Source organism: Propithecus coquereli, unplaced genomic scaffold (assembly GCF_000956105.1).
Source record: "Propithecus coquereli isolate 6110/MARCELLA unplaced genomic scaffold, Pcoq_1.0 Scaffold30, whole genome shotgun sequence".
Lineage (NCBI taxonomy): Eukaryota > Metazoa > Chordata > Mammalia > Primates > Indriidae > Propithecus > Propithecus coquereli.
In genome coordinates, this window is record NW_012148619.1 from 3,534,084 (window position 1) to 3,544,821 (window position 10,738).

The 10,738-nt window shown below is 40.1% G+C and overlaps 1 protein-coding gene across 1 annotated transcript in view; it reads right to left on the reverse strand.

The window, feature by feature from the left end:
• The window catches only part of KIAA1549L (KIAA1549-like ortholog), a 127,127-nt gene that overhangs the window by 96,167 nt on the left and 20,222 nt on the right, over positions 1-10,738 (reverse strand). The window contains 4 exon segments of the mRNA XM_012649545.1: positions 278-337; positions 1,879-2,041; positions 7,633-7,766; positions 8,619-8,838. Coding sequence (XP_012504999.1) covers positions 278-337; positions 1,879-2,041; positions 7,633-7,766; positions 8,619-8,838 — 577 coding nt within the window.

Sequence of the window (10,738 nt, forward strand, 5' to 3'; positions counted from 1 at the left end):
AGAATGTTTTTTTTTTCCTTTGGGTAGATGCCTAGTAGTGGGATTGTTGGATCAAATGGTATTTCTACTTTTAGCTCTTTGAGATATCTCCAAATTACTTTCCACAGAGGTTGTACTAATTTGCAGTCCCACCAGCAGTATAAGAGTGTTCCTATCTCTCCACATTCACGCCAGCATTTGTTGTTTTGGGACTTTTTGATAAAGGAATGGCCTGTAATTTTAAAAAACAAACCAACCCGACAGCACGAAAAGCAGAAATAACAAAATAAGAGATTACCTGTGATGACCCAATAGTCTCTGGTTGTTTCTGATATATCAAGGTTGGGATATTCCAGTGCTAAAACAAACAAGAAACACTCCAAATTACTTTTATAGGTTTTATTTGTAAATACTGTTAAGGGAAACAGACACAAGTGACAAAATGGTAAGCAGGTAAATCCTGCTCTATCATTCCCTGCGAATTCCAAGACATAAATGCCAAAACTATCTTGTTCAGAAAACTAAAAGACTCCGTAAAGGGCTAACTTTCCGATGAAGAGTTTTCTAGGGTGTGTGGGTTTCTGCTCTTTCACGATTTCCACTAAAACCTTCCTAAATAGAAAGGCTTCATTATCAAGACCCACGGCCAGAACCTGTCTTAGCTGTAGCTTTCTTTTTAAAAATTATCCAAACTTCCATTCACATTTTTCAGGAATGATTCTATCTTGGATGGATTTTTTCCAACGTCAAGGACTTAAGTTTAGTAGCCAAATGCTTGTAACAAAAGGTCCATATTTCTTTACAAGTATGGTGACTATGGGATTTAATACATGCAAAGGGCTCAGCACAGTGCCTGGCATATAGTTAGTGCTCAATAAATCTTACTTGCTGTTATGAGAATATCAAAATGATGAAAGAATATAAATTCTTCACATGCTGCCCTGGACATAATGCCATCTGTTATGACATCATTTTTTCCATAAAATCCAGGGTCGTCTTTATTACATGGAAATTTATAAAAGCTTGCCATTAAACATTCCAAAAAAAATTCTGAGTGGCTACTACGGGCTGAGTACATCCATATACGTTATCTTGTTTATTTACAGTATCAAAACAACTGTAGAAGGAAATTATGAGACAATTTTGCTAATATGTGTTTAAAAAAAACTTGCTCAGTGACTTTGGGAAATGTAAGAATGATTAAATTTAAGAGTACATACCTTTACTTCTTTTGGCTACCAAGTAAGTGTTTGGATACAAAATGTAGGCTGCATCATCTTCAAAGTCTATGCCTATTGCATGGTAATGAAGATTATGTAATAGAAGCATTAGAAGACAACGAGGCCACAAGACTATGGGGACCTCATCAGTGAAGTGACAACGTGGATTGCAAATGAGTTGCATTATGGTATCTGGGGGCAGGGCAGAAGCTGAAGGTCAGGAACATTTGCACAAATGGGAGGAAACCACCATGACCCAGATTCCTCTGAGGACAGACGCCCTAGACGGCAGTATTGTAAGCCCAGAAGGCAGACTGCTTGGGTTCAAACCCCAGGTTCTGTGTCTCACTAGAAATGTGAGAGTGGGTATTCTGTGAAACCCCTTGGAGTTTCAGTTTTCTCCTCTGCAAAATGGGGCTAATTCTGCACCTACTTTTCAGGGCAGGTGTGAGGATTAAATGAGATAAGAGACATGTGAAGGCTGAATGAAGGCACCTGGCAAGTGCTTTCTTTCAATGTGCAATAAGCTTTTCATCAATTCAACCCCAATCCATCCCATATTTCAGTTGTTGTTTTATGATAAAAGAGGTAGTATGTGGCCCAGCACCGTAGACGTTTCCTAAATGGAGAAAGGCCCCAGGGGAAACCACAGGGCCCTGCACAAGGTGGGCATACTCACGTTCAGCAATGGTGAGCGGCGGGTAGGTGAGGTAGAACCCCACCAGCTCAGCCGACAGCTGGCTGAGGAGGCTGCTGGCAACGGTGCCGTTGAGGAACGTGCTCTGATTGCCCACGACGTACACCAAGGTGACCGCCTGGGAGGCGTTGGACGTGCTCACAATCTGAATCGACACAGGAGGAAAGGGGAGGGAAACATGCCAAATAAGAGAGGGCCTGTTTCATGGAGGCCATGGGAGAAGGTTAAGCTGAAGTTGAGGGTAGGAATGAAAGGGAGGTGGGGAAACAGCAAGAAAGAGACAAAAATAACAACAGTCATCATTTTCTGATGGCTCGCTACGTGCCAGGTATTGTGCTACGGGCGCGTCATCTCATTTAATCCTTACCGCAACCCTAGAAGGTGTATCTAGTTAAGACCCCCTTTCACAGATGAGAAAACTGAGGCCCAGAATGATCAAGGGACTTGCCCAAGGCCAACCAGCTAATAAGTGACCGTCAGGATTTGAACCCAGGTAGTTTGACTTCAGGTTCTTAACCACTGATGCATGTAACTTTTCCTGGAGCTAAATTGTCTCAGGTTACTTTTATGGTTCTGAAAATATAAAATAGAGCATAGAAATGTTAAATTTAAGGAGAGCTCAACTGCTCCAACAGAGAAAGCCTGAGTCAAACTTTCAGGAATTTTAAAGTTGAAAAGACCAGAAATGTACAAGCTGATCACCAACCTAGTCACGGGTAGAGTAACTGAACCTTATCATAAAAGGAATTCAGAAATATAAAATATGTTCTTTAGAGAGCAATTACATTTCCTTGTGGTCTATTAATTTCAATATAGAACATGTAAAAAATCCTATGAGATGGCATGGTTTTCTTCTCACATTTTTTCTAAGTCAGTTTTTCGAGCTGCCGGAAAACGAGGTTTTTCTGGGTCAATGTATGGACAAAAATATCCCACAGATGAGATTTGAAAAACACAGGCAGTAGGAAGTCATTCAACGTGGTGAGACATTTTTTGTCAGGCTCTGTGTGGGGTGTCTTCCCTTTCCCCCTGAAAGCCGCTGGCCACCCACCCTCTCTGCTCTGTCCTGCACCCCCCGAGGCAGATGCTTGTAGACCATTTCAATGGGCTGCTCTGCCCTCTGGCTCCAGCTAACGGGTCTCTGGAGGATATAGGAGAGACAGAGGAGAGGGAGGTCAGAGTATGATCCTGGGACTCTCTTTGCAGGGGCAAGCTGGCTCCGGTCAGGCAGCTACACCTGCTCCACCCTCTCGCTCCATCAGGCCCCGACTGTTAGAGCCTTGAGTACTGCCCAGTTCCTGCAGTCACCCTAGCACCTGCCCACACTTCTACAAAGGGCGCCTTTTATTGAACTTTCCTCAAATTACTTTCATTTGAGAGTGCCCCTTCTTTCCTGCCAAGATGCTGACCAACTCCCAGTCACATCTTGCACAACCATCACCACCATCCGTCTCTAGAACTTTTTTATCATCCGAAACTGAAAGTCTGTGCCTCTTAAACGACTCCCAATTTCTCCCTCCTCACAGCCCTGGGCAATCACCATTCTACTTTCTAGATACCTCTTATCAGTGAAATCACTTATTAATTAAACAACTCTAGATACCTTTTATAAGAAAAATCACACAGTATTTATCCTTTTGTGACTTACTTCACTTAACAAAATATCTTCAAGGTTCATCTATGTTACAGCATGCATCAGAATTCCCTTACTTTTTAAAGGCTGAATAATATTCCATTGTGTGTTTATATAAATGTATATATACCATACACACACATAAAGACACACACACATACACACACTACGTTTGTTTATCCATTCATCTATTGATGGACACTTGGGGTGTTTCTAACTTTTGGCTACTGCGAATAATGCTGCTATGAGCATGGGTATACAAATACCTGTTCAAGTCCCTGCTTTCGATTCTTTTTGGTATATACCCAGAAATGAAATTGCTGGACCATATGGTAATTCTATGTTTAATTTTTTGAGAAACCACCATACTCTTTTCCAAATGGCTGCTCCAGTTGACATTGCCACTAGCAATGCACAAGGGTTCCAATTTCTCTACATCCTCACTAACATTTATTATTTTCTGTTTTTTGAGAATAGCCATCCTAATAAATGTGAAGTGGTATCTCATGGTTTTGATTTGCATTTCTTTAATGATTAGTCTTATAGAGCATCTTGTTATGTGCTTATTGGCCATCTGTATATCTTCATTAGAGAAATGTCTATTGAAGTTCTTTCTCCATTTCATAATGGGTTTCTTTTAAATTATTCAATTGTAGGAGTTCTTTATCTGCTCTGGATAGTAACTGTTTATCAGATATACGATTTCCCAATATTTTTCATCTATTCTGTGGGTTGCCTTTTCACTCTGTTGATAGTGTTCTTTGATGCATAAAAGTTTCTAATTTTGATAAAGTCTAATTTATCTATTTTTTCTTTTGTTGCCTATGCTTTTAGTGTCATATCCAACAAATCATTGCCAAATCTAGTGTCATAAAGTTTTTTCTCTCTGTTTTCTTTGAAGAGTCCTATAGTTTTACTTCTTACATTGGGTCTTTGATCCATTTTGAGTTAATTTGGTATATGATGTTAGGTAAGAGTCCAACTTCATCCTTTTGCATGTGGATGTCCAGTTTTCCCAATTTGTTGAAAAGACTGTCCTTTTCCCACTGGATAGCTTTGGCATCCTTGTCAAAAATTATTTGCCATATACAATAGGGTTTATTTCCAGGCTCTGTAATCTATTTCATTGGTCTATGTGTCTGTCTTTATGCCAACACTATATTGTTTTTATTACTGTAGCTTTGCAGTAAGATTTGAAATCAGGAGGCACAAAACCTCCAACTTTATTCTTCTTTCTCAAAATTGCTTTGACTATTGAAGGTCCTTTGACATTTCATATGAGTTTTACAATGTATTTTTCTATTTCTGCAAAAAAAGATCACTTGGATTTTGATAGGGATTATATTAAATCTGCAGATTCCTTTGAGTAGTATTGACACCTTAACAACATTAAGTCTCCTAATCCATGAACATAGGACGTTTTTCCATTTATTTGCATCTTCTTTAATAAATTCACTTTTTACAGCTAGGAAAAGTGTGGTCATTCTTGGTGGCTGCTTAACACTAGCTCCAAAAACAAGAGGTCCACAGGCCTGAGACCAAGGTCACAGCATTGGTCCCTGAAAGTCATGCTCTGTGCCCCAAGAGAAGCAGCCGCTACTGGCGACACTTTCCGATCACCCCTTTATCTTGACTCCTGTAGCTTCTGACCTCATCTGTGACTTCCCATTCTCTCATGCCATGATTCAGTTGGCTAATTAGATCTATAACGGATGGAGTAGAAAGCTGTTGTTTTGCCTACTCAACGTCCATTCTCCCTTCTATGACAGCATCACAGTTTCCCTGGGGAACCACCTCTCCTCTCCTCTCTGTCCATGTGCTTTGGATGGGGCCGCCCCACCCAAGTTTCAGGAGCGGTCATCAGAGCCAGGCCTACTTGATTGGGACATTTCATCTCTTTGGCCACAGTTAGTGATCTAGAAAGGGGCATAGTGGGTCCAATGAGAGCTAATCCCAAAATCTTTACTGGAATGACACTTCAGTTCCACAGACTGTGAGCAACAAGGATGAGCCATCCCCTGGGAGCTACAGATGGTGCCAGCCCAGAGCAAAGCAAGGCAAGAGACAAAGAGAACTTTATGAAAAAAGCATGTGAGCACCTGGAATCAACCGTGCCTGAAGTACATAAGCTGTGAAGTTTCCAATTCCATGAGCCAATCGCTTCCTCTTTTTGCCTTGTAAATTTATATTCTGTCACTTGCAACCAAAAAAAGTCCTAACTGAGTCAATTGTAATCTGGCCCCTAATACTAAAGCCATAGAAGTTAAAAAAAAAAAAAAAAGATGTTTTTTTCAATGACTCTCTGAATGAATGAGTGAATGAAAAATTTACATGGTCTTATTGCACAAAGGATTCAAAGTGCTTTACAAATCACATGTTATAAAATAAAATGAAAAAGTTATTTAAACTGGGTCTTGGAAAAACAGATGAAAGACAATCCAACAAGGAATGGTTAGCATGTAGTTATCTAAGTATGATATAGGAGCCCAGACGGTTACTAAATCCAGGCAACAAATGTGGCTCTGGGCTTCCTGTCCACCAAGGCAAAAAGCGAAATGGGTGCGGTTAATAAAATGATTCATCCAATTATCCATTCATTTCAAAAGCTGTTTAAATGTTTAAGACTACCTAAAATCCGTTTAGATGCAATTCTCAAATCACTTGTTACAGTCTTTTCCAAGGAAGGTTTGTTACTTGATTTATAAAGTTTCATCTAATGGTCCATAACTATCATACAACAACACAAGAGAGGCTTCTTAAGGCCAAGGGAAGCTTATTTATCTTGGTGTCCCTCCCAGTGCCTGATAAATAGCAGGCATTCAATAAGTCTATGCTTCCTGAATACAATTAAAGTATGCTGTGCTGCCAAGATCTAACTAGGCTCATGCACCTGTGAGGATCACAAGTCCAATCAGAAAGAAAATGATTTCCCACAAGAGAGCTGAGTCACACTCCTTACATAAATCTTAAGTCTGTGACACATTTTTAGATCTTAGTCTAATATGAACCAAATCATAATGAGATACTTCCATATACACTTTGGATAAATCTAGAAAAGGAAAGCTGCTCATTCAAATTAAATTGTATGCTTTCTACATCATATTGGCTTTGCTGATAATTCACTTATGCTAAATGTCAATTTCAAAACCACTGAGTCTAATTGCAAAGGCTTTAGTTCAGTCGTCAAAACAGAGCCACTGAATAGAAGAGTTAATTGGAGAAATTTGGGGGCTGGATGAATATCATTAAGAAGCATCTGTCCTTGGATAATATCTACATAATTGCAAGTGGGTCTGAGAAAGGCTCCTGGTAGTGTGTATACTGGTAATCCAGGAAGCTGAAAGATAGTGCACCAAGAGTAGGATTTCCCTAGGAATTAATTCTTATGTTTGCAAAAGTTTCATCAAGGACCCCATTTCTACATTGCGTTGATGCTAGCATAGCATAGTGGATAAGAGTATGGGCTTTGGGCTCAAGTCCTTTTTCCATTTTTTACTAACTGTGTGACCTTCTGGAAGTTTCTTAACCTCCCTCTCAGTTCCCTCTTCTGTGAAATGGAGGTAAGGATGCCTCAGATGAATGTCTTGAGTATTACATAGGAAAATATCTATAAAACACTTAGCACAGTTCCTGGCACATAGTAAGCCCTCGATATAAAATGTGTGTGCGTGAGTGTGTGCATATAAACTAAGGGGATTGGAATACAACCTGATGCAAATCACAGAACAGGCAAATCTTAGTGAGTTAGCTACTTAAAATAGAGTCATTTATTCATTTTATATTAGACATTTGACATACATAGTAGAGTCTAGGTCAATTTTTTAAAATAGTAAATTTCTTTCAAAGGACTGAGGAAGCACTAGCTGGGAAAATAAATATAAAACCCCAAACTACAGCAGGCGAACTGCAACACAGCATCCCTTCTGTCACAGCCAGACCCCAGACACCCTCACCAATGTCATGACTGTCTACATCACAAGCCTGAAGGTCAAAGTTACATTTACACAAAGCAGCTCTGAAATGGAGGACCCGAGGCATTTCTTGCCAACATTTGCACTGTGTTTGTCTGTCAACTGCACAGCCTGAAACACCCTCCTCCCTACCTGAATCGTCAAGTTGCTTTTGGTACTCAGGACCTTCCTCTCGGCATCCTGGAATGCTCTCTGCAGCCTCTGTTCCATCGTCTGAGCAAACTTGCAGGACTGTATGTTGTCTGATTGGCTCACAAACTGCAGCACTAGAATGAGAGTAATAAATCAGTGCTCACCAAAGCTCTATGTCTCAGTTCCTTGGATTTAATAGCGGTCATGATATAAAACAGCATGATTTTAGATTAGAGAAATTAAGCAAATAAATAATAAGCCTGGACAGGATTTGATTGCAGTTTTGAAAGTGGCTCTTAAAATGATTTATAGCATAGAAGAAGCATGATCGAACCCGAGCTTCCCTCCAATACAAAAGGTTTTATAATTTTATTTGATTGGAATATGTAGACATCTGCTCAAAGACTGACAAATCATAACCTGAAAGAGATTATGCCTTCTATTTCTTTGGAGGGGAAAAAAAAATCAATTGACCTCCATTACAAAGTTGATTGAGTGTTTCAATTTCAATAGTTTCTCCACTCTTGTGGTTTACAAACTTTGCAGATCAGAAATCACCAGGGAGCTTGGAAAAGGAAAAAAAAAAAGACAGATTCTGAGGCCTAAGCTCAGAGATTATAATTTAGTGGCATCTGGAACCCATTGCTCCAAGCCATAGATTTTTGTCGATGCTCAACTCTTATTAGTATCCACTGGTACTATGAAAAGAAATATAAAATACATTACTTGGTGCTCGTCAGTACTAAGTATATAAGTTAGGAAGAAAGACACTGTGATGGAACATTTCTAATAAATTCAGGGTTAGAAAAATTTAGGCTGATACACAGGAAACTCGGACATTTGATTAGCACGGCCCTTGGAAGAAGGTACACAAGCACTTTTAAAAAATGACAGAGCTGCTAGCAACGGAGTTTTTAAACAGGTGTCCACTTGGTACTGCCCCTGATCCAGAACGGATAGGAATCTTCTCCTTCTGAGTTACTTGCCTGTTTTCAGCTGGAAGTAGCCTGCAGGCTGGGGATTCCATGAGGAGGCAAGTACTGCCACAGACTGTAAGCTGGGGGTGTGCTGCTTCAGATCTGCAGTGACGTTGCTGACTCCATAAACACCCAGCATCTCCATCACTACAGCAGGCAAGTACACCAGCCTCCCTTTGGTAGCATAATAACCAACCGTGAGGTTATGAGAATGCTCTAGGATGTCCACCTACAAAACAAATGGACCCACAGAACTCACTGTTGATTTCCACAGTACTTTAAGTTCTTCTTCGTATTTCTTAGAACCACAACTGTTAGTAGCAAGACTGGAGAATAGGATGTTCTCAGTCAACAAATATTCTTAACAATCTTACAGAGCTGCTGTCCCCAACCCCGGCTGTGGCCCAGTGCCTATTAAACTGGGGCGTGCATCACTGCCTGAACTCCACCCCACCACACCCCCAAGTCGGTGGAAAAACTGTCTTCCGTGAAACTTAGGAGCCAGGCCATGCAGCAGGAGGTGAGCGGTGGGTGAGCGAGGGAAGCTTCGTCTGTATTTACAGCTGCTCCCCATCACTCGCATCACCACCTGAGCTCCGCCTCCCCCCTCCCTCCTGCCATGGAAAAATTGTCTTCCATGAAACTGGTCCCTGGTGCCAAAAAGGTTGGGGACTGCTGCATGGTAAAGCATATGTGGATTGAGAAATCTCAAAATATCACAATACAACAAAATATAATTTACATCAAGTCTACATGGGACAGAATTAAATCTTATTTTTAAATTCTTTAAGTGCCTCAGTATAATCCTGTGAACACCGATTATTACCAAAAAGGCAGAGGGGAGACAGCAGGCCAAAGAGATTTCTAGCTAATGGAACGCTAAGGGTAAGAGTTTTATTATATTTCTCATTTCTGAGAATTAAAAGGTGAGAATGACAGATTGAGTGGGGCACCTTTGGGGCACAGGCCAAGAGGTAAAAAAAAGTTAATTCCTCCTTTGAGAAGCAGAGAGAAGACTCGTTCGGACTTGACTTCATCCTGGGCTTGTAAACTCGTTCCAGACCAAGGCAGAGAGGAGCCACTGAGAGCTTCTCTCACAGCTGAGTCCTCAGGGACACTGATGATCTGAGCTCTTTCTGTCTTGATTGTAAGATTTTGAGGCTTTAGATTTTATTCTTATTTTTTTCTTTTTGCTTTCTTGGTGTTATATATTAACAGTTCAGGGTGTTTTGGGTTTTGTTTTTCATGTATTAAACGTAATGTTTACTACAGAATTACATCTGAAAAAAGAGAAAAGAGTAACACAAATATACATACACATGTGTGCATGCACTGTAGATATTGCTTTATAGCCTCCTTTTTTCCAATCTTTGTTACTTTTATTTTGAGAAAGTACAAATGTTTTTGTTATATAGATAACTTGTATAATGCTTAAGCCAGGGCTTTTGGTGTGCCTGTCACCAGAATAGTGTTCATTGTACCCCACGGGTAACTTTTTATTCCTCACCCCGCCTCCCACCTTCTTGGTTTCTCATGTATTTCACATTGCTTTGTGCCCATGTGTGCCCACCTACTAGCTCTCACTTATTAGTGAGAACCCATGGTGTTTAGTTTTCCATTGCTGAAATACTTCACTTAGGATGACGGTCTCCATTTCCATCCACATTGCTGCGAATGACATTACTTCACTGCTTTTTATGTCTGAGTAGTACTCCATGGTATATATATACCACATTTTCTTTATCCATTCATCAATTGATGGGCATTTAGGTTGATTCCACATCTTTGCAATTGTGAATTGTGCTGTGATAAACATTCGAGTGCAAGTGTCTTTTTGATAAAATGACTTCTTTTCCTTTGGGTAGCAGTGGGATTCCTGGATCTAAAGGAAGGTCTACATTTTTTTTTTTTGAGAAATCTCCACATTGTTTTCCAAAAAGGTTGTGCTAATTTGCAGTACCTTTCTCTCTGCATCCATGCCAGCATCTATTATTTTTTGACTTTTTAATACTGGCCATTTTGATAGGGGCAAGGTGGTATCTCCTTATAGCTTTAATTTGCATTTCCCTGATGATTAGTGATGTTGAGCATTTTTTCATATGTTAGTTAGCCATTTGCGTATCTTCTTT